Below are 25,248 nucleotides of genomic sequence, written 5' to 3'. Positions count from 1 at the left end.
TTACAGTAGAGCCACACCATTTTGAGGTTCTTCGGTAGGGATATTCAGCGAATATTGTTTACATTCTTGTAGTTACTCCTGATCTAGCTGGCCCCGTAAAGCACCATGCCCCTCATGTAGGCCTGAGGGGCCCAGAGTTGTGCTTCAGCCATTCGTTAAGCTCTGGAGACCTCTCCTCTGTTAAGGTTGATTCTACAGAAACACATCAAAGAGAGATTAACTAAACTGGAATATATGGGCTCTGTCCCCTTTGTATCAGTTTAAGTGATGCTGCAGGGGAAAGCTTTTCAATACGAAGATATGCTAGCAACCACTATCATGATAACTCAGGAACATTCAGGGAATTTTGTCAGCAATTAACAAACGGCTACCACTGGAAAGACTTCAAACAACATTAACATTTTATTGTTACACAATTTTTTATTTTCTTTCTTTGTCTCAGAACTATTCATGTTCTTCTTTTTAATTAATTTAAATTTTGCTTAATTCAATTTATATTGCCGCTTGTCAAATATAAATAATAAATAAATTTGTATCAGCATTATTTAAAGAATGACATTACAAGAACTATCAGGTATAGTTATGTAGAGAATCTGAATTGATTGAAAGTAGTAAACGACATCATGTAATTTTGAGAACATTTGTTCAAATTTTATGAGGGAAAATCGAAATTTAACACTATTGTACAAAAATAACTTTGCTGATATAAATATTTACTAAAACACTTTTCATCTTGTCGTTTTCAGATATTGCACATGGGGGTGTTTGTAATTTGTCTAGACACACAATATGATGTTCATAGTTGTGTTCTGTCCTCTATTAAAATATGGCAGCAGCAATAATTTACTTGGTGGTTCCCAACTAAATTTACCATTGATGGGACACTGTGACTTGCAGAGAAAAATTTAAAGACAAGAAAAGACTATAAACATTTATTTAACATGGTACATGTTTGTTAATGTACCAAATATTCTGCGCTTTTATTAAATCAATTGTGTTCAATAGGGAAAAAATGCTGTTTTTTTAACCAAATATATATATATTTTTAAAGGACATTTTAGAGCTGTAATTTTAAGACAGTGATCCTGTCACACAGCGATATTTTTGCTCACAGTTATGGCGTCAGAATGCAAATCGGCACATGCCTAGTGGCAACTTAGAAGCATATGAAAACAGTAAATTTTTTAAATGTATTTATTTATTTATTCTGCTCCTAAATATATATCAAACATTATGTGACTAAGATGCAAATACTCACATTAAAAATCTTCTTTCATCTCTAACAAGGCCTTGCTAGTTAAAGGGCTAGCTTATCCAAGCAGCTAAACATTTATAAACAAACTCCACAGAGTCCAGGTTTGCAGTGAAGTTGTCTATTTATATTGTGAAACTGCAACAAGAAACATACAATACAATTAACATTTGCACTACATACACATAAATGATCATAAGACAACAAACGTAATTAGCATATGCTAACAATTAGTGATCGCAATTAGCATTAGCATTTTAAGTTGACAAACGTCTACAATTCGGCACACATTTAAGCGCTGCATGCTTAGTATGCATATTTGTTCACTTATAGACGATGCTTGAACAAGAAAGAACTGCAAGGAAACAAGAGTGGAGTTGTCTGCTAGTTCTTTTTTTTTTTTTCGGGGAGAGCTCAGTATTGATCATTTGACATGTCATCATCATTGTTCTCCCTTTTTATATATATTTTTTTTTTTATTTTATTTTTTTTAAATTTTTATTTATTTTTTGGTATGTGTGTGTGTGTGTGTGTGTGTGTGTGTGTGTGTGTGCGTGCGTGCGTGCGTGCGTGCATGTAAAAAAGAATAAGAATTCCCATACCGTTCACCTAAACCGAACACTTCAAAATCCAGCCAGAGTCGTGGGGCCGCCAGGAGACCCGAAGAGGGACCAAAGAAAAGAAAGAAAAGCGAAGCCCAGCACCGACCAGACACCACCCACCGGGCCACTAACCAGAGTCCTTCACCAACCCCAGAGACATCTAAATTCCAACAAATCAGGGAGACCTCAAGGGCCCGAAGGAGAAACTGAGGAAAGGTAGAAAGGACAGACGAAGCAGAGTGAGATCCACAGACACCCGCCTCCACCGAATCAATGACCTGAGGGAGAAACAAATTGTGTCTGAGTTTCGATAGATGCTGGTGTGGTGGATCTGGCATGCATGAAAATCTCCACCAAAGAGGGGAGCCGTCGACCCCCGTCAGGACAGAGCAAGCGCAACATCTCAGGGCCCCCCAGGCCGCGGCAGCGCCAAAGGACGACCCCCGGGCCCCGCAGGGGCCACCGGCCGGAGAGCAAACCCAGGAGCAGGAGCGCCCACCACCCCAACACGGCCCGCGCCCCCAACCCAACGCAGCAGGACGGGGCACTGCAGGCCCACCAGGCACCCCACCAGCCCACAACCCCCACTCCCCCCACAAACATCTCTGCTCCGATCCACCCGCCTCCCAGGCATGTCAAGGAGCGTATGTGGTGCATTAAAAGAAATTAATGCGGGGGGGGGACAGGTGACCGCAGCACTGCTCCATGCTGCGGCCTACCCCACTCCCCCGCAAAGTGTGCTATGTGCCCTAAAATGTATTGTGCAAAACTAGTGCAGTGAGTTAAGAGGAGCGACCAGCTGGGCCCCCCCCAACCGGGCGGACAGGAAGGGCAGGAGGCAGCGGCAGGGCCGCAGAGAGAGGGGGAGAGGAGGAGGAAGGGCGACGAGGGAGAAGGGACAGGGAGGCGGAGGACAGGCGGGGAGAGGCGAAGAGGGAGAGGAAGCAAGGGGGAGGGGAGAGGGAACCACGGGGCACCCCGGCGGCCCACAGGCCCCGACCCGCGCCGCCGGGCCCAGAGCGACGGACCGCGCCGGGGCGGCGCCGCCCCGAACACCAGGGAGAGCCCCGCAACACAGCACCCCCACGAGACCCAGGGAACGACCAAGACGCAGCCGCTACCCAGCAGCCAACAGAGGGGCAGACCCGCCCACGCCCAGCCAGGGGGGGACAGCACCTGTAGAGTTAGTCCCCTGGCATGCAGTGAATCCGAACATTAGCCCTTAGTGCCCATTGGAGGTGAATCTGCTCGATCCTGTTGGCAGCAACTGGGTTCCTGACTATAAAAATACAACCATTAGTTACAAACTGTCAAATGCAGAGACATCAATGTAAGTTATCACGATGTGGTGGCTCTCGCTAACAGGCAGAATTAAATAACCAGAAATAGGTTAAAATATTCTATATACGTAGACCATATTTCTATGAATATGAAATTTGTTTTTTATTTGAGGCCGATATTTTTTCCATTAAAATGTGATTTATGAGGAGGTTAGACCATTGGTCGATATTCAGAGTTTGTTTATTTTTCCAGTTAACAAGAATTTTTTTTTTTGCAATAGTAAGGGCTACAAGTGTAGATTGAAATTGTTTGTGTGGTAAGTCAGTTGTTGTTAGGTCACCTAGCAAACACAAGTTTGGAGATAAAGGTATCCTATAGTCCAAGATAGCGGAAAGTTTTTCTAAGACTTTAGTCCAGAAATACATAACCGGAGTGCATAACCATAAAGCATGAAAATTAATGTCTGTAGTGTTTTGTAAACACTGGAGACAAATGTCGGAGTCGGAGAGTCCCATTTTCTTCATCATATATTGAGTAATGTATGTTCTATGGATAATTTTATATTGGATAAGTTGTAAATTTGTGTGTTTTGTCATTTTAAATGCATTTTCACAAACTTGAATCCAAAAGTCAGATTCCGGAGCTATAGACAAGTCTGTCTCCCATTTCGAGATGGGTAAAGACATTTTATCCGTATATGAAAGTAACTTATATATTTTTGAAAGTTTTTTTGTTGTTGTCGGAGAAAGCTTGGTAATATCTTCAGCTAAACCAGGCGGTTGGAGTGTACCCTGAAGTGTTGGAATTTGTTTCTTTATCATATTTTTAACTTGCAGATAATGTAAAAAAATTCCGTTTGTTTTTTTGTATTTTTGGAGCAAGGATGTATATGATATAAACATATTATCTGAGAAGAGATGGTGGAGCTGTGTAATTCCTTTCTGCTCCCACACATCTAAATAAAACGATTGGTTGTTAATTAGAAAGTCAGGGTTATGCCATAGGGGAGAAAGCCCACAGGGCTCCACTTGGGCTTTTGTAATTTCTAATGCCTTCCACCAAGCAGTCAGGGTGGCGGAAATCATTGGGTTTTTAAAACAATTATGTCGCTTAATTGATGTTGTAATAAAGAGTAAATATAGAAGTCTGAGGTTATTACAATCCTTCTGTTCTAGTTCCAGCCAACAGTTAGCAGTTGTCTGCTAGTTCTATTATGATCAATTACTTCCGGTTTTCTGACTTCTTCTTCTTCTACTACTATTTCTACACATGCAAATAACATTAACCACTAGGTGGTGCACCAACACAACTTAACCATTAGGTGGTGCACTGACACAATTTACAATTTGAAAACAGTAGATATAACACTCCCCACCTGGGATTATAAAATCACACTTTCAAATCACTAAACAGTAGAACATTCAGAAGACAAGAGCAAGACCACTTCTGTGATAGGGCGAAGAAATGTTTTTGTATGTCCTGTTTGAGAAGTGGTTACTTCAACCTTTCTGACAAGTTCATCTTGGCATGGGAAAGTCTTGGTAATGATAGCATTGGCCACTCATTCCTCTTCACTGGAGTTTCTTTAAGCAGAACAATGTCTCCTTCTTTGAGATTAGGTTTTTCGTCTTGCCACTTGTGTCGAATCTGAAGCGTATGCAGATATTCATGCCTCCATTTAGACCACAAGGTCTTGGCCAAAACCTGCACTCTTTTCCACTGTTCCTTTAACAGTCTCCCATTGATGAAATCATCAGGAGGAGGTGGCACGGGCGCTGTCTTCATAGGAAGCAACTTTGAAGGTGTAAGGATAAGAGGCAAGTCAGGGTCTGATGACACTGGAATAAGAGGATGCGCATTCATAATGGCAGAAACTTCAGCCATAAACATAGTAGACAGTAGTTCATGGGTTAACTGTGCCTTTCTACAGTCTTGAAACATGGAGTCGAGGATGCGCCTGGCAATTCCAATCATTTGCTCCCAGGCCCCACTCATATGAGATGTGTGGGGCGTATTGAAAATCCATGTGCAGTTTTGTTCACTTAGATATTTCCCAACATCTTTGAGACTTTCCTCATCCATCCGCAGTTCTCGGGACGCGCCAACAAAGTTAGTGCCGCAGTCAGATTGTATTTGTTTGGCTGGACACCTAATTGCAAATAGACGTCTCAAAGCATTAATGAAAATGTCAGTGCTCATTGCCTCAAATAATTAAATATGGACTGCTCTTGTGGACATACATGAGAACATTACAGCCCATCTTGTAGAGTTAGCTTGTCCTCCTCTTGTGCGACGTGAAACGATATGCCATGGACCGAACACCTCAATGCCTAAGTAGGTAAAGGGAGGGGTCACTTGCATTCGGTCAGGTGGTAAGTTTCCCATTTGTTGACATTCAGCTTTTCCTCGTAGTTTCCTGCAAATGACACATTTGAATAGTAGTGCACTGATGCTTAGTTTCCCCCCAACTATCCAGAACCCTGCAGACCTAATAGCACCTTCAGTGAAATGCCTTCCTTGGTGTTTTACAGTCTCATGGTGGTGTTGTATAAGGAGGGTTGCCAGGTGGTGTCGAAAAGGAATGATGAGGGGATTTGTGATGTCAATGCCTAGCTAGGTTTGTATGATTCGGCCCCCAACTCTTGAGTCCATTGTCGTCAAGCACAGGATGCAATTTCCAAAGGGTACTTGAGAGAGGAATCTTGGACTTACTCTGTATGCATTCAATTTCCTCTTGGTAGAACTCACTTTGCACACTCTTTAAGATGCACACTTTAGCCTTTAGGAGGTAGTCTTCTGTAGGTCGACAAAGGTGCTAACCATGACAGCTGGGATTTTTGTTGGAGTGAGTTAAGGTGCAGGCAATATGAATCAAGAAAGATATTGCTCTGATGAGAATACGGTACTTAGAGAATCGTTCAAAGCGTTTGACACTTGTTTTTTCTTTCACAACGTGTGTTACATTTGTCGCCACTGCTGGACGTAACTCGCAATCCCGAACAAGGTCAATGAGGTCGAATGTGGCTGGGGACCAAATCCAGGAGGTGGAGTTAGTGAGGAAAGTTGGTCCTACTAACCATGTTGTGTTGCTCAGTAGTGCTGCTGGTACAGACCGGGACCCATAGTCTGCCGGGTTAAGTTCGGAAGGGACATACTTCCACTGGTTAGAGTTTGCTGACTGAAGGATGTGTTGGACTTGATTATAAACATTCACATAGAATCTGAGAGACTTGTTGTATAAGTAGCCTAGTACAACTTTGCTGTCAGTGGATTATTCGATGTCAAACGTAATGTCCATTTCTGCTAGGATAAATTCTGCAACCTCGATAGCTAGCACTTGAAAGAGGAATAAAATTTATTTGTCCTCTTTGCGTGTTCCAAAAATGAAGATAGATTTAATGTAAGAAAAATACACCTTTGCAAAAATGATTTTTAATCAGTCAGAGATCTCTGGACAGATAACAGCCTCTAATTCATCACTTAAACAGGTGGGATTCAGAGCGTCAAATGTAGTTCTTCCGCATGTACAATGGTTTCTTATAGTTAAAAGACCTCCTCTCTTTCATTTGTAGACAAAAACATACTCTCTGGTACTTTTCCGTGAGCAGATGGCGAAAACAGAGTCAGGTGTGGGTGTTCAAAACAGATTCTGTTCTCAAGGACCAAATGTGTTTTCGCACAAAACGCCGAGAAGGAACCTTTTTAGACTAAATAGTATGTCCCAGCTTAAGGTCAAATTATACCAAAATCAACATCATCTGCTCTGCACAGGACACAAAACATTTCGACAAGGTTAATATAAAGAATTAAAATGTTAATAGTGTGTAACAATGGTTGATATATGAAATGGAGTATTAAAAATGTTATAATATCTATCACACTGCAGCACATAATTCAAGTCTTGGAATGGTGAGACCGGCTTTGTGTGCTAACTTTGATTTTCCATAAATTCAAGAAAGTGTGTTTTCATTTGAGGTCGCTTTTCAATAGTGCGCTTGAGTGACATGAGTCGGTCTTAAGCCATTTGTCTGTTATTAGGCAGCTGTTGCCGTGGTGACCGAAATGGCAAGGGAGCAACCCAGCTATTGGTTTCGTCCTGGTAAAACTCCATTAGTTCAAGGAATTGAATGTCCTCAATTGAAGGTGCAAGATTGTTGTCATCGACTGTGCATGCATAAATCTGCAGTCCTCGGTGGTCCATGTGATTTGCTGGTATATACAGTAGTTGCTTGAGTGTTCTGGGCTGTGACTGTGTTCGGATAATCTGCATAATGTCTCTTTGACTTTGATCTGATTTTCGCATGGCTCAAGATGACTTGCGCAACCGTTTTCCAAGATGAAGGTTTTGTAACTTGACATGTGAAGGTTTGTGTGCCCCATCAAGACAAACATCACGACGACTACCCATGCTAAATCGAGCCTTTGAGCGAATGGGGTGTCACCTGGGCTGTGACTGTGTTCTCTGACTTTATGAACTCTCAGGACATCCCTGCTGAGCAAAAGCAGTATGTCTGCATTGGTATCTAATGATGGGCTCATTTTGCAAACACGCTGCAGGTGGGCGTGATGGTGACCGACTTCTGGGGTAGATGTCTCTGAGCGGTTATTAGGAATGTCATTACATTCGATGAGTGTCGGTAAGGGTAAACTTAAACTTTTCATTGACTGACTCGACGACGAATCCAGACGCTCTTCTGCGAGTTACTCCTATCAGCCCAGCACAAGTTTTTAGTGTGTAGGGATGGCTCTCACCTTTAATCCGAAACATATAGAGGAACTGAGAGCGTGCAAGTGAGCGGTTGCTCTGCTCATCTAAAATGGCATACATTCTCTTTGTTTGTTGTTTGTGACCAGCTGGGTACACAAGTATTATTTTTGAACATTCCTTCATTCTCACCCCTTGTTCACATACCTCGGTGCACCTAGACGTAACTTCTCCAGTGTCCGCTTTGACATCCTTCCCACCATGCTCTCTGAGGGGAGGGAATGTTTCCAACTGCCATGGTGATGGACCTGGGTGGAGGGCAGGCATTTGGTTATTAATGTGCTTTCTGTAGTACAGTTCTTGGCAAGATGACCAGTGGAGTTGCAGCAGCGGAAACAAATGTTATATTCTCTGAGGATTTGTTTGTGCTCGTCCAGACTTTTTGTTCTGAATCCTCTACAGTGTTTCAGGGGTGAGGCTTGTTGTGAATAGGACAGTGTTTACTGACGTTCACTGCTTCTTGTTTTTCTAATGCCGATATTTGTGTTTTGTGGACAAATAAAGGAAGTTAGGAATATTAATCGGGTCCTTGTTTCCTCTCATATGGTGCTGGTTGATTGGAGCTGTACAGTTTGAAGCTAGGGCCAGTTCTTGTTTTGGCTTCGTTGTGAACAAAGTTGGCAAACACTGGAAAGAGAGGGAAGATGACACCATATACTTGTTTGTATTTGGAACTATAAGTCATCCATTTCTCCTGTATACTGTAAGGGAGTTTTTCCACGATTGGTTGAATCCCTCTTGAGGTATCTAGATAGGATAAGCCGGGTAAGAACCCATCTTGCTGGACAGCCTCTAACTCTAACAACAGGTTGGCTAAGTGACGAAGTTTGTAGGGGTCTTTGGCCGCAATTTTGGGGTAACTTTCAACTTTACTGAATAAAGCCTGCTCTATAGCTTCTGGTTAGCTATATATTTCTTCAAGTCTCTCCCAGGCCATATTTATACCAGCTCCGGGGCACCTGATGTTGACTGCCTTGATCTGCTTTACCTGTTTAGCTGAGTTTTCACCAAGGTAGCGTACTAATAAATCATTTTTTTCCCCCTGCTTACAAATATAAACCTGCTATAGCGCTTTTGAAGGAAGAGTTCCATGCCCAGTAGCTCATGGGCTGGTCATCGAAGCTGAAAAGGCCTGTAGTTATGAGCTGACTGCGTGCTAGGTATTTGGCAAGGTCATAAGTTGGTTGAGTTATGACACAATCAAATCAAAAAAGTGTGCAGGTGTTTTGCAGTGTCAGGAACTGGAGTCGGAAATGGAGATCGTTTGCAGCTGACAGCCTGTTGGAAATGATGTTTATTATTATAAGTTGCTCTATCTAATTTATTCTCTTGTTTTGCAGCAATAATTTTAGGATGGCGTTCTAGACAATTTCCTTCTGTACCTACTTATATTGGTTCGTCTGTTTCACGAACAGATGCTTGTAAGACATATTGACGGGTGCGTTGTCCTTGGTTCTCTTTGAAAGAGTGTTCATAAATTATGCTGCATACTTCATAACCTAATTCAAGCAGCCCAACTTCCAAAGACGTTGCTTCTGCTACTGCAGATTCTTTTTCTTGTTCTGCCCTGAGTGCATCAAGGGTAGCTTGTAGACGTGCTTGTTCAACCTTTATTTCTATTTCTTTCTTTGCGTATGAGGTTCTAGCTTGAGCTGCTTCAGCCTTTGCTTTGGTTCTTAATAACTCCATGCTTGTTCTTGAGCTTACAGTTGATGATGATTTCTTTGAAACAACTGAGATGTCAATTATTGTGGACTTTATTTCAGACATTTTGGGTTCATGTGTCGAAGAGCTATACTACTGTGTAGGCTTCTAGTGCCTGTCTGCACTTTACTTAGCTCTTGAGAGACTGCAGGGCTCCACGTGAGGTCTTCTTCAGCTCTGTTGCTTGTTGTGGTGCCGTCTTTTCACTAACAAGGTCTTGCTAGTCGAAGCAGCTAAACATTTATAAACAAACTCCAGAGTCCAGGTTTGCAGTGACGTTGTCTATTTATATTGTGAAACTGCAACAACAAACATACAATACAATTAACATTTGCACTACATACACATAAATGATCATAAGACAACAAACGTAATTAGCATATGCTAACAATTAGCGAGCGCGATTAGCATTAGCATTTTAAGTTGACAAACAGCTACAATTCGGCACACATTTAAGCGCTGCATGCTTAGTATGCATAGTTATTCACTTACAGACGCTGTTTGATCAAGGAAGAACTGCAAGGAAACAAGAGTGGAGTTGTGATTCCCCTACCTCTGCTGTGGATCTTTGCAGTTCATTTAGAGTGATCAAAAGCCTCTTGGTTACTCCTTCTTTGGTTGGAAACTTTGGACGGACAGCCTTGTCTTGTAGATTTGAGGTAAGGTTGTCTGGTACGTCATCCATTTATGAATGATTGATTGAACAGTACTCTGTGATGTTCAAAGCTTTTGAAATCTTTTTATATCCTTCTCCTGCTTTAAATCTGTCCACAACTTTGTCCCTGACCAGCTGGGTGTGTCCTTTAGTCTTCATAATACTGACTAAAGATTAAGATTGCTTAAATGCTTTCCATCTAGCCAAGCTGAGCTGGAGCTGTTTTGGAAGGAGGACTGGGAAAACATTTCAGCCTCACGACGTGTAAAACTGATAGACGTAACTCAAAAGACTAGAAGCTGTAATTGCAACAAAAGGGTGTTCGACAAAGTATTAATTCAGGGGGGCTGAGTACTTTTGCACACCCTACTTTTCGGTTTTTTACTTGTAAAACAAGTTTGAAATAAGATATACACTTTGTTTCACTTCATGATTGTGTGCTACTTTGTGTTTAACTTTTACATAAAATTTCAATGGAATATATTTGTTTGTGGCCGTACCGTGCCAAAATGTTGAAAAACTCAAGGTGTATGAATACTTTTTCAGGCTGCTGTAGCTGACATCCACAATTCTTTCCACAGATTGTGGCTCCAGACCTAAGTACTTGACTCGCATTGTTGGAGGAAACATCTCCCAGCCAGGCCAGTTTCCCTGGCAGGTTAGCCTCTATTTCAGCAGTGAACACCTCTGTGGAGGCTCTATCATAACATCACGGTGGATTCTCACAGCAGCACACTGTGTGTTTGGGTAAGTCACACATGCTTTTAGCTGTTTTGGACAAATGTATTAAACTTTCTCCTGAAGGTAGTTCTTCAACAATGTAGTATGTTGTAAAGATGCTTGAGGTAGCAGAACTCATAACCCAGGGCTATTTAATTAGAGGCCCGTGTGCCACATGCGCCCCAGAACCATTCCCTGAGTGGCCCAGCCTCTGATCCAGCTTGCCTTAATTGAACTGCATTCAAAAGATGCAGAGGGCATCTCAGTTCGCAAGATATCAGAAATTCCTACAGTGTTTCAGACATTGAATGCAACACCCCCCGTAGCCAACATAGCAACATAGCCTACCCACATTGTTCAATGTTGTTTTGAAGCTTGGCTAGCGGTGCTAACATGAGTAGCGCAAATATAACTGGGAAAAAACACCCCTTTCAAATTTGAAACGTAAAATTGACAATAAAAACAGTTTTTTGAACCCTCGAACATTCGCAGGTTGAAATTCTACCTACAGACGTGTTTGAAAGTGAAGCGCTGTTGAATGAATGCTGTTGAATGAATGCTGTTGAATGAATTCAGTGTCATGTCCATAGCAGTAGGTGTGTCCACGGACAGAACTGATACTGCACAATTGTGTTTATTTGTCCGTTTTCTTGACGGCATATGCTTCCGAGGGGAATTTCTTGCCTTATTGCCGTTAGAAAGACACAACTGGCAAGGTGATCTTTGAGAAGATTTCAACATTCCTTTGTTTGGTTATGGAGCGCGTGTGCATGCTGTTGTGACAGGTCAGAATCTATCTATAGCAGGTTAAGTAAGTGGATGGGCAACACGGTGCTCTGCTGTTGCACCCCTAATGACGTCCTTACACTCTATCGTGCAACGGTGTTGTGTGCAAAACTTAACGGGAGCTTAAACACACTTAAATGCACTTTGTAATTTTCCAAGTTCAGACCCAACAAAATCAAATGTTATTTGTGTTTTTATGCACAGTTGAGTGGCCTAGTGGTAGAGTGTCCACCCTGAATTGGAGGTTGTAAGTTGAGTTCCCAACCGGGTCATATCAAAGACAAAGACTATAAAAAAACAAACAAAAAAAATTTTGCCTCCCTGCTTGACACTCAGCATTCGTGCACACCGGAGAGGAGGAGGCGTGTCGCTTGGTGAACGACTGTACAGTAGAGTAGTTTAACGAGTCAACAAAAAAAGAGCCCCTCCGACTACTTCTACTTCTTTTCTGGGACTAAACAATCGGGGCACTATTTTCTCCAGCAGTGCCTTTTTTGAGGTACGTGAGAGCACTTCCGCTCTTTTAGTGGCAGTGCTGCTACCTTCGGTACAGTTCAACAGCAAGTAAATACACTTACTAGCACTTGTATGCTACTTTCTTGCTCACCCTTCGGTCCCGGCTGACCGTGTTGTTGCACTCGGGGTGACAACAGACAGGATGATGAGTGTGATGTAGCCTGTACTCGAAGCCGATTGGCTACCGCAAGGCGAAATGCGGAAAAAGTAAAACAATTTCAACTTTGGCGAACATGCGAGTGTGCGGATTTTTGTCACCAATGTGTGGATTTTGCTGCGCCGCACCACGTCCCAGCGCTCCAAACGCGGCCTCCGCGCTACCCCACATACTTTCGCTCCGGCCTGCGCGAAGTACATTGAGTACAATGCAAACGCGCCGCTGAAACCCCTCCCCCTGGTTTTGGTGTGAATGCAACATTAGATCACCAATTGCCTCCTGCTGCTCACCGCTCCCTCAGGGGATGGGTCAAATGCGGAGAAAGAATTTCGCCCCACTTAGGTAGGTGTGAGAATCAGTGGTACTTTAACTTTGCGGTATGCCTTGGTAAGATGTGACCAAAATTAATATTTACTAAATTTAATTTTAATTTTAAATTTATTTTATTATAAGTAAAAAAACACCTTGGGTTTTGTTCAAGAACAGCTTTGTTGTAGCTTTGTTGTATTTTTATGATGTGTTTGATATGCCTTTACCCTGTTTCCAAATTTAACTAATTTGCTCCCCAAAATATATGAAAACGTTTTATTTTAAATATTGCCATGGTCCCAAAAACGTATTTATACGTGTTTTTTTTTTTTTTTTAAAATATGTTTCTTATGCTATAGCATACAGAAGGCTTTGATGCAGCCTCTGAAATGAACAGAACGCTTAAAGCAATGGCAGTTATTACAAAAACAACCAGCAGGTGGCAGCAGAGTATAAGAGATCAACCAGGACTGTGTTGCAAAAAATGTTTCCCCCCACAGTGTTTTAAACAGATTTGTAAATGATGATGAAACTTATTATATATTATAATATATAATTATAGATATATTCTAATGCTAATTGCTGCAAAACGGAAACGTATAGAAATGTACTTTTTTATCCTGATGAAAGAAGAGACTCTAATGTTTCTTTTGGTAGGCTCCATGTTTTTATAGCAATAGAACACAATATTCTGTTATATTCTGTTAATATTTTTGCAAAATCAGTCAAAATCCAGTGAAACAGCCGAGGGGGTTGGTTCAGTGAAAATGGATGGGGGTGAATGAGTTTAAAGGGAAATGCGTATTTTTCATCCGTATTGGTTTGAAATGGGTCTGTGCCTAAGTGTCTTTTCTTGATTTGAAAATTTGGCCCAACTGAATTAGTAATTGAATATCCCTGTCATAACCTGTCCTATCTGTCACCAGATTTGCAGACCCTTCCTTGTGGGTAGTCCATGTGGGAGAGATAGAGCAACCAGTCCATGGTGCCCAGTCTCTTGCAGTGGAGCAGATTATACATCACGCTCGGTATCACCCCAAAGGACTGGATTATGATATTGCACTTGTGAAACTCACCAAGCCCCTTGTTTTTAATGGTATGTAGTAGGTACCTAAATGTACAATTGGTAGGGGGGTGGATACAACTGGCCCCTATATACCTGGTTAACTACCCAATGGCTAAAATGTGTCCCCTCAACGTTAGTCTGATAGCCGAATGCCGACATTATATCCAGAGGTGGCATTTCCGTCAATTTGCCAATGACAGACGCCCGTGACGATTGATGGAAACCTTTGGAAAGCTAACTAAGCATTGATGGAAGTGTGTTTTCGTCTATCAATGTTACAGTCAATAACCGGGTCAGTACTGACTAATGGACTCACGTTTCGTATTTATTTATACAACCGTACGACACACATTGTGGTATTTTTGCTGTAGACGGTATTGAATATATGTATAAGGGACCCGCTTTGGCAAAAGGGTCCGCATGTCGGCGACATTTTTTAGTTTTTAGCTCCAGTGTTTCCTCCTGGGGGGGACCTCCGCATTGGGAGGGGTGGCTGGTCCTCGTGCGGGCGAGGTGGTCGTCCTGGAGGCCCCTCAGGCCCGGGGGACTGTGGTGCTCCTCACTCTGTGTGGGGCACACCGCGGTTAATCTGGGCCAGGGGTCTCTGGGATGCTATCGTGGGCCGTCATCCCTCTCACTGTAGATGAGCTCCTCCTGGGTGCCTTTCCACACATGGTTTCTCTGTGCCCTGCCACCATTTTTGTGTGTGCGTGTATGTGTGTGCGTGCGTGCGTGTGTGTGTGCGTGTATGCTCATGGGGATGGGTGGGTTTTCTTTTCATTGTACTATTGATGGTGTTTTGAATTGAGTTTGAATTTGAGTTGCATTTTAATATATGAAAGGTGCTATACAAATAAAGTTTGATTGATTGAAAATTTGTTTTGAGCTAGACACAAAAATGTCGATTTTGAGATTTCTCCACAAATAGCGTCCTTTGAGATCTCTATGTTCATTTCCCAGTAGCACAAAAGTTATGAAAATAAGCAATTATTAGAACAAATGCATCTTAGCCAATGCGTTATTAGCCGACTTTAGCTAGCAGCGCGTCTTGGAAACCTGTAATTATTATTTTTTTTAACAGTTCCTGAAAGTTTGGGATCAATATTTTTTGCCTAAGGCACTGGTTGTTATGGACATTTGAAAGATGCAAGCACCAAAACTTTTAACCCATTTTTCTCTAAACTACGGATTTCAACCTGGTAATTGTTGTAACTTTGTCAATTTTTTAGGTACATCCATGTATTATATATCATTTTAAAGGGAATTAAGTGTAGAATTTGAATACGGTATATGAATATCAAAATTTTTATTTTGGAAAAACATGGTGGACGAGCTAAAGCTGTTGTTTGTACGTCCCGTTTCTTTATTTTTATTTAAATATATGCAGACTGTTCACCCAAATTATTCTTGTCAACAGCATATTAGGGCCACGTTTAAATATATTTTTAATTTGTCACTTCATAAAGTCGCAAATTTGCCACTTTATATAGTGGCAAATCTACAAGAAAAAACACATAAATTTGTGACTTCATAAGTCATAAAATACGAGAAATACACGTAGTGTACAACTTGGATGTTTGTGCCAATACTCGCTTGGGTTTTCAAATAAGGAGATAGTAATGGCTTTAACCAGGTCCACACCCTGAGGATCAAGCATTTAAGTTAATTTGTTAAAATAAATATTTACTTGTACATGTGTTTCCAGAATTATTATTTACACATTCATACATTTTGTTATTTTTTTGTAGAAGTAGCTAAATTGATGTGTCGAATCTGCTGCTCTCCGTCATTCACTTGTATTTACCTAAAGTATACTAGCTTCTGATTGGTTAGTGTTTAGTCAGCTGATAGGGGATCAGGAAGTGTTGTCGCTCTCGCTACCGTGTATGACGAGTAAAGTTTAAATAAAGAATGAATCCATCTCCATCCTGCCTTTTCATTTTATAAACAGTGTCCCATTAACCACCAACAAATTCTCACATTAGACTACAGCTACGCTATGTGTATTTGTTTTAAGTTCCTGAGTTATTTTCTCGCAAATCTGCCATTTTATAAACTCGCAAATTTGTTAGTTTATAAACTCGCAAATTTGCCACTTTATGAAATCCCAAATGTATACATTTTTTCTTGTAAATTTGCCACTTTATAAACTCGCTAATTTTTGTACCTTTTTTTTCTCTGAATATATTCCCCACCCTCTAAAAAGTATATTTAGACGTGGCTCTAATACGCCATTGTACTTGTCAATAGTTTATTGACAAAAAATGATAAAAATGGTTTTCAGCTATTGTGGTGAAGTCATATGACGTAGAGTTGTTGATATTCTTCACTGTCTCCTATAGTCCGTGACGATTAATATACATGTAAAATTTTGTTTTGTTTTTTAAAGCATGTACAGAGTGTTATTAAGCATTTCCCCTTATGTGGCTGGCGATGATAACATGAAATGCAAAATTCGGTAGTCTTATACAGTATGTCATCATCATTGCTCAGTTTTTGCGTGTGTGTGTGCGTGTGTGTGTGTGTGTGTGTGTGCGCATGCGTGTAAGTGCCCTTAAATTCACCAGAAACCTATTACAAATCCCATATCCTTCACCATAACCTGATAATTCAGAGTCCCGCCAGAGTCGTGAAGTTGTCAGGAGACCAGAGAAAGGGTCAAAGGAAAAAAAGATGAAACAAAGTGAAATCCAGCATCAACCAGACATCGCCTATCACCCACAGGGTTACAAAACCAGAATCTTTCACCAACCCTAGAAACCTCTAAAGAGACAGACCAAGAGACCAAAGGAAAAAACTAAGAAAAAGAGGAAGCCTAGATGAAGCAGAGGGAGAACCACAGAAACCAGCCCCCACTGATTCAGCGACCATTCTATTTAAATTTCAGTAGATGCTGGTGTGGTGGATCTGGCATGCATGACAACCTCCACCAAAGAGGTGAGCGGTCAAGACCTCTGCCAGACAGGGCAGGCACAGCCCCCGGGCCCCGCAAGGGATACCGACCGGAGAGCAAACCCAGGAGCCCGGAGCGCCCCACCCCGACACGGCCCGCGCCCCAGGCCCAACGCAGTAGAACGGGGAACAGCAGGCCCCCATGGTGCCCCACAGCACCCGCTCCTCCCACAAATCGCCGCCAGGGGGGACACAGATTGGGGACCTCTACCCCAACCGATTGTCCCCACCCCGACTTACCCGTCTTTCCTAGGTGTGAGGTGCATTAAAGTTGGAGTGGAGTTGCTGGACGAAGACGGTGTTAAGACCCCAGGGATTGTGTTATGTGCTCTATCTGTCTATTTACAAATTGTATTGTGCAAAACAAGTGAAGTGAGCCTCTTGCCCGGACCGCTGCCAGTCACCGGGGCCCGCCTGGGGTGCTAGGAGGCTTAATGGAGCGGGGGAGGCTGTAACACCCCAACCCGCCCAGCCCCCGGGGCCCAAAACCCAGGCCAGGTAAGGAGCTCCAGGCCCAGTGGAGGGGGAGTAAGGCGGACAGGGGAGGGGGAAGAGGAGAGGAGATGACAAGAATGGGAAAGGGTGGTGGCAGGGCAGGAGGGAGAGGGCGGAGTTGGCAGAGGAGGACGCAATCAGGGGGGAGGCGGCAAGGGAGAGGAAGGGTAGAGGGAACCACGGGGCAGCCTGGAGGCCCACCTGCCCTGAACTGCGTTGCCGGGCAAATGCAAAATTTGATGACCCACCCCTCATATAGTACTTTTACCCTGTAGTTGTCCCAGGTCTTGGGATGGTACAGACCAAGTTTGAAAACAATATGGAAATTAAAATTTTAATTAATAATTTTGGTCTTATTTTTTTATATTGCATGTTAGCATTTGACCAGCCATGTGTAGAGTTTTCATATCCACTGTATCGTAAATATCTGATGCCATAAAGCCAAAGATCATGCCTCTTTTTTAGGATTTGTGGAGCCCATCTGCCTGCCTAATTATGGGGAAAATTTTGATGAGGGTACCATGTGCTGGATCTCTGGATGGGGAGCAACGGAGGACGAAGGTGAGCCTTACAAATCTGATAGCATGGAGAAAACAACTAATTCATGTACAAATAAACATTTCAAAATGTGCCGGGCCTTTTAAAGGGGAGACCAGTGTTGTTTTGCGTTCTGCCATGGTGCCCCTCCTCTCCACAAAGACCTGCAACCAGCCACACGTTTATCAGGGCTTCATCTCACCATGGATGATCTGTGCAGGATACTTGGGGGGAGGAACAGACTCCTGTCAGGTGATAATTAATCTTGTATTTGTCATGGGGGACGTGAGTGGCTGAGGGATGGTGGACCCAAATGCGGGAAAGCAAGGCAGTGTGACAGGAATGAAGTGCAATATGATAATTTGAGGTGAACCTGATGACGCTCAACGCGAAATGCGTTGTTTCCCTCAAATAAACTCTTGAAGTGAAGTTCTGTCAGTGTGTGGGGGATTCTTTTTTCTGGTTGTCATACACGAGTTCCTGCTGCCCAAGGTAAGAAAACGTGACTGGACTGGTCGCCATGACTGGACTGAATGTGAGTGGACTGGTTGCCATGACTTGGAGGGACATGAGTGGACTGGTCGCCACGGCTGGACAGGGTGTGAGTGGACTGGACTCCATGAGTGGAACGAGTGTGACGTGACAGGACCTGATTTGCCTTGACTTGACTTGCTGTGGATTGACTTGGCTGGGGCTATGGCTTCTTGGCTGTGACGATGACAGCTTGGTTAGCTGTGACAATGACGGCTTGGTTAGCTGTGACGATGACGGCTTGGTTAGCTGTGACGATGATGGCTTGGTTAGCTGTGACGATGACGGCTTGGCGAGCTGTGGCGATGATGACTTGGCTGTGGCAATGACTTGGCTGAGGCGATGACTTGACTGTGGCGACTTGGCTGTGACGAAGGCTACTTGGTGGTGTCATTGGCTACTTAGCTATGACGAGGACGACTTGGCTGTGACGAAGGTGGACCTGGTTAGACATAACGAGACAAGGGAAAAAAACAGGAACACAAGACAAAAAACACCAACCACAGACAAAAACAACAAGAACACCCATAACAAACAAAAACGCAACCCCCACACAACCGAAACATGAAAGTATTAATATGTTATATACAGAGAGGTGAAATCTTGTTCCAGAAAGTAAAAACCCTGCCTCAGTTTGGATTTAGCCACAGGTGCTTCTATTCAACTGAAAGGTAAACAAGCTGTTTTCAATTTCCCATCTCTGATTACAGAGGTGGGTGTCAGTATCAAATCCATTCCAGCTGCAAAATTGGTTCCACGCATGCGTGGCCGGAAATACAGTGTACACTTTATGGCACTCAAATATCTCATCAGTCATATGTGCCTGATTGGTTCCACGCATGCGCGACCAAGATACATGAGTTTATGTTACTTTTCTTTTTTTAAGGTTTGAAATAATTATATTTTTAAACACCTGTGCACAAGCAGTAAAATTGGCTGATTTCATTTGTTAATGTAGGCCGCCGTACATCCACCACAGCTTCCAAAATAGTGAATGATGTTGTGATAATACAGTGCAACAGTTCCCTTGACTTTCCTCAGCTTTGTAGAGTTGTAATAGCAGAAACAGCAGCATCTTTTGAACACGGAGGAATAAGATGACGGTGTATTGTGTGACAATCATCATCGTAGTCGTCGTCATCATCATGTGTACATTTTACGGTTTAACCGTCCAAGCAATTTTAAACATAATGTAAACGTCCTGTATAGTATTTATTGGAGGTGTCAGTCGAGTATCATATATAATTAATCATATAATCATAATTCAACGCATGACTTCAATAATTAACTCACGATTAATCGCAAAGTAATTACACATTTTATATCTCAATTTATATCTCAATTTACAATGAAATGTACAATATTTTTTTCAAATTTTTCATACTCTAACATAAAAGTGGGAAGAAAAGTTAACCTAATAGAAATCTGGTTGCACTTTTTAGTCATTGTTACAGTAATTTCATAATAATTCATAAAAAAAATTAAAATTAGAAATATGTACTGTACTGTAAAAAAAACAAGTGTGACATTGATTTGTGTTGGTCATTTTTCTGTCACTAAATGGCATAATTGCGTTTGTAAGACACTGGTGACAGCTCAGTGCATTTTTCTTTTCATTTTAAGAGCTGTCTCATTTTTAACATGAAGTAACATGGCCCCACAAAAATATGCATTTTTATTTAATTAATTACTGCTAAATTGTGTAATAGTGACTCCTTTACACAACGTTTAACGCTTTTATTTTGTAAGTTCTCAGATGCACATTGTAAAGTGACGCCACTTTACTGCAAGCAACCCAGAAAGAGCACGTGTTACACATGAACACTTACGAAATATTTTTGGGAGTTGCTGAATAAATCTAACATCTAAAGATCAAGTGGCTTGGAGTCACTCCAATTGACATGACGTCGTCCATTAGGCTCTTGGCTCTCACAGGGGTTTGGAAGTGCCCATGGACACTTCTTGGAGAGCTGTAACAACCGAGCTCGGTGCTAACGGCTACCCGAGTGCGTTCTTTCAAAGCAGGGTGACTCAACAAAACAGCATACCCGTCGGAGTAGCATACCTTGCACTTTTGTGATGATTTTGTGTTATAATCACTTAATGTTCTTAAGTAAAGATTCTGAATTGTCTTCAATTAGTCAGGTCTTTCATAAATTAAAAAAAAATACTTTTAAATTCATGTGACCAGTAAATGTCAAGAAAACAGAAAAGTATGAATAAAAACTCAGCCTTTAAAATTCTATTTTCCTATAAATTCCTGGGAAAAAGATAATATAATCGATTCATTGTTTTATCAATCGATACCAGGCTCGAAAAGGAAAATCTATTCAAAATTGATTATTCAATTTTTATACCCAGCCCTAGTACTAATAAACAAAACTTCTTGTGGGAGTATTTTGTCATATAGTATTAGAAAATCTTGATTCTGAAAGGATACTTAAGATATTCTCACAACCCTGTTCGGGTGTACTCATTTATGCCGAGCACTGTACCTGGTGACGGTACTCGCCAATCCCTAGTTGTAACAAAGATGCACTCATCATTGGTTTATGTGGCCTTGGTTATTTTGTCCTGATTACAAGACTGATATGACTGATCAAACATTTGATCCCTAGAAGTGTTTTTGCAGGGGGACAGTGGGGGTCCTCTTGCTTGTGAGGACTCATCTCTATGGAAGCTGGTTGGGACAACGAGCTGGGGGATTGGCTGTGCTATAAGGAACAAGCCAGGCGTGTACACCAGGATCACACAGTCACTTCACTGGATCCGGCAACAAATTGAGGTCAGTGCATGAACCGAATTGAACCGGGGTTATACTGTATCAACTCACTGCCTCAATCGTATTACTACAAGGACATACACAGATGTGCGAATATGGCTCATAATAATTTCATCTGTGGTCAGGGCGCAGGGGCACCAGTTTAAGCCAGGAAGCCCAATCTTCCCCCACTAGACAGTATTTTCAAAATACATGTTCAATATTTGTAGAAGTCTGATTTGAGTTTTATCCACAGTGCCAGTCCAATGGACTGTATGCACGCAGCACTTTCGAATTTGATGTCATAAAGCACCTAAACTTCCTGTGCAGGGAGACTTTAGTGAAGCGCACTGTTGATGTGATGTGAAACTCTAAGCCTAAATTCTTAACTCACTCAAAAAGAACAGGGGCCGCTCCTTGCTTTAACTTTCAGAATTTTAAAACAACCAACTAGATCTCCCAGAGCTGTAATTTTGACAGCTTGAGTTTTAGTAATGACATCATTGCCTAAAACAATTATTACTTGCAGTTTGAGTAGCTAGTAAAGGTATTTTGTTCATTAAAATTCTGTTGTATATCCATCCATTTTCTTAACAAGGGTCGCGGGGGGCGCTGGAACCTATCCCAGCTGGCTTCGGGCAGTAGGCGGGGTACACTCTGAACTGGCTGCCAGCCAATCGCATCTGTTGTATATTTTATTTTAAACAATGTACCTCTCTGGGGACTACCGGAGTCCACACAGTAGTCCTTCCCCTTCTGAGGCAGACAGTACGGGTGAGGTATTGAAGGTTCAGATGGAGCCTGTTATCTCCCAGCTAACTCTCTGGCCTGGAGCTACCGCTAAAAATGTCATTACGATCACATCTAACAGCCAAAATTTTACTATAAGCTAATACCTTGAACTGTAGCGGGCAGCAAGTCTCTTCACCGACGGTATCCGTCGATCTCAGCCTCGTCAATATTTTAAAGTAGATGTAATGTCTCTACTGCATGTTTTTATAGGCCATGGTGACATTTCTCTTCATGCCTTGCTGAAAAATGGTTGCTATGGAAACCAGATGGCGCCGTAGGCGGCGCAGGAATAATGACTCATAAATATTTTTGTTTTTTTAATACAATAAAATGGCATCATAAGAACAATACAATATACATACAGACACAGGAAAAGTCAAAAGGCCAGAAACATCGATATTCTACTAAACAGAGTAACAACACATCAAAGCTTTTGAGAAGCTTCAAAATGACAGCTCTGGTTCTACTGTTTACAAAGGGCACCCTTGTGTCGGTCGACGGATGGATAACATCAACAGGAAGAAAATGTAGAGAACACACTTGCTGTCTCTAACTACTATCTTTATCCCTGCAAATGTTAACAACCCACTGTCTCTGCTGCTCAGCATAAGAGAAAAACAAGGCAGAGTGTGAACCTGTAAATCTGGGCACACAGCAGTGATCGCTCGATGTACTGTCGGTTCTCCTTTTCTTCGGTTTTTGACAAATACACAAAACCACATACATACAAACAATGATGAAATGAATGAAAAAATCCCCCCATGCACCCTCGAGGACACTGCCAAGGGTGTAGAGCTGGCCACCTGTGGGACGAAAACCACACTGCTCCTCTTGTCCCAGATTCAACTTCCTAAAGGGCCCTACTCTCCAGCTCCTCTGAATAGACCTTACCATGGAGGTTGAGGAGTGTGATTCCTCTGTAGTTGGAACACACCCTCCGATCCCCCCTTCTGAAAAAGGGGGACTACCACACCGGTCTGCTAACCGAGAGGCGCTGTCCCCGACGTCCACACAATGTTGTAGAGATGTATCAACCAGGACAGCCTCACAACATCTAGACCCTTTAGGAGCTCTCCTACCACCTCAGTGACTTCGACCCCAGAGATAAGAGAGCTGACCTCAGAGTCCCCAGACTCTGCTTCCTGAAAGGAAGACGTGTCTTTGGAATTGAGGCGGTCATCGAAGTATTCTCCCCACCGACTCATGACTTCCAGAGAAAAGGTCTCCACTGTGTACAGTGTTAATGGTGTACCGCTTTCTTCTCCTGAGACGCTGGATGGTGGACCAGAATTTCCTCAAACCGTCCAGAAGTCGTTTTCTATGGCCTCACCGAATTCCTCCCAAGCCAGAGTTTTTGCCTCAGCGACCACCAAAGCTGCGTTCTGCTTGGCCAGCCAGTACCTGTCAGCTGCCTCTGGAGTCCCAACAGGCCAAAAAGGCCTGATAGAACTGCTTCTTCAGCTTGACGGTTTCAGGGGTTGCTGGCACCGACCACCTTACGGCCACAGCTTTGAACGGCCCCCTCAACAATGGAGGCACGCAACATGGTCCACTTGGACTCGATGTCGCCCGTCTCCTTCGAGACAAGGGAGAAGTTATGTCAGAGGTGGGAGTTGAAACTCTTTCTGATGGGGGATTCTGAAAACTGACAAACGAGGTCCTGTTTCACCAGGACAATGTTCCTGCACACAAGTTGGTGGTTACATTGGATGCCGTGAGAGACTGTGGCTTTGAACTGGTTTGGCACCGTCTGACTTTTTTCTGTTGCCAAACATAAAAAAAACATCAGACTTATGATGAGGCAGGGCTTGACACTGCGACCAATTTACCCACAAATGCGACCAACTTATATATAAATATATAATATTGTATTTTTAAGTTGACCCTCGTAGCGCTTGCTGGTCTAGCGGCTCATGGCGACTAACTACTAACATCAACACAACACCATCCTGAAATCGGATTCAATCGCTAATTAAGGACACTAAGAGAAACCACAAGTTAGTTAGCCTGTCATTGTATGATACAAGTCTCCAGTGTTAGCAAATAGCTACTAACGGGAGCGTAAACATTGATGCAGTCGGACATTTCAGACTCAAACAGAAAAACAGTCCTTCAATGCATTAAACATTAATAATTGTAAATCTCAGTGGGTTTTCAACTTTACGTCATATGAAACTTTGCTATGCAAATTAAGGCGCTTATACATCAGAAAATATGGTCATGCTGTACCTCTCCAAAAAAGGTGCGACCAACTGAAAAAATTGGTAGCTGTCAGGGTGGTCGTGAGTGGTTGAGGGATGGTGGACCCAAATTAAGTGAAGCAAGGCAGTGAGACAGGAGTGACGTGCAATATATGGAACTTTAATCAAACACAGGAAAAAGGTGAACAGACAACAGTGACTGGATGGGCCTGGGCAGGACGTAATTGGACTAGGCCTGATATAGCGAAGTTGGGCTGGACAGGTTGTCATGACTGGACTGGTCACCGTGACAGGACTGGTCGTCATGACTGGTCAGGATGTGACTAGACTGGTCTTCAGCACAGGACTGGATGTTGCGACTAGACAGGACGTGACTTGACTGTCGTTTGACTAGCGAGGACGTAACTGGACTGGTCGTTGCGACTGGACAGGACTACGTGACTTACAGTGACAGGACGTGACTAGGCAGGAATGAGCGTGACAAGACCTGACTTGCCTTGAAGAGCTGTGATGTAGCTATGACTTGGTTGCGGCTGTGGCTGTGGCTGTGGCTATGACTTGGCTGTGACGATGGCTTGGCTGTGAAGATGGCTTGGCTGTAGCTGTGACGAAGACTTGGCTGTGACGAATACTTGACTGTGATGAAAGCTTGGCTGTAACAAAGTCTTAACTGTGACAAAAACCTGACTGTGACGAAAACTTGGCTGTGACAGAGACTTGACTGTGACAAAAGCTTGGCTGTGATAAAAGCTTGGCTGTGACAAAGTCTTAACTGTGACAAAAACCTGACTGTGACGAAAACTTGGCTGTGACGGAGACTTGGCTGTGACAAAAGCTTGGCTGTGACAAAGACTTCATTGTGACAAAAGCTTGGCTGTGATGAAGACTTGGCTGTGACGGAGACTGGGCTGTGACAAAAGCTTGGCTGTGACAAGGACTGGGGAAGGAAAGACACACAGGTATACGTGATTAGACAATGAAGCCAGGGAAGAAACCATAAACACATGACAAAAACAACAAGAACACTCATAACAAACAAAAACCCAACCCCCACATAACTGAAACGTGACAGTATCCCCCTTCCAAGGGACGGCTCCTGAACGTCCCAAAACTAACAAACCGAACAAAGAAAAACCCAAACAGGCCAAAACTAGGCGGGCGGGAAC

General features: G+C 42.7%; 1 protein-coding gene across 1 annotated transcript in view; it reads left to right on the top strand.

The window, feature by feature from the left end:
- The window catches only part of tmprss3a (transmembrane serine protease 3a), a 79,970-nt gene that overhangs the window by 49,831 nt on the left and 4,891 nt on the right, over window positions 1-25,248 (top strand). Inside the window, exons 8-12 of the mRNA XM_077580886.1 lie at window positions 10,841-11,006; window positions 13,674-13,843; window positions 17,726-17,821; window positions 17,907-18,049; window positions 20,961-21,113. Of these exons, the coding sequence (XP_077437012.1) occupies window positions 10,841-11,006; window positions 13,674-13,843; window positions 17,726-17,821; window positions 17,907-18,049; window positions 20,961-21,113 (728 nt within the window). The remainder of the gene's footprint in view (window positions 1-10,840; window positions 11,007-13,673; window positions 13,844-17,725; window positions 17,822-17,906; window positions 18,050-20,960; window positions 21,114-25,248) is intronic.

Source organism: Vanacampus margaritifer, chromosome 11 (assembly GCF_051991255.1).
Source record: "Vanacampus margaritifer isolate UIUO_Vmar chromosome 11, RoL_Vmar_1.0, whole genome shotgun sequence".
Taxonomy (NCBI): domain Eukaryota; kingdom Metazoa; phylum Chordata; class Actinopteri; order Syngnathiformes; family Syngnathidae; genus Vanacampus; species Vanacampus margaritifer.
The sequence above is the reverse complement of the archived record's forward strand: the minus strand, read 5'-3'. Positions and strand labels throughout refer to the sequence as shown.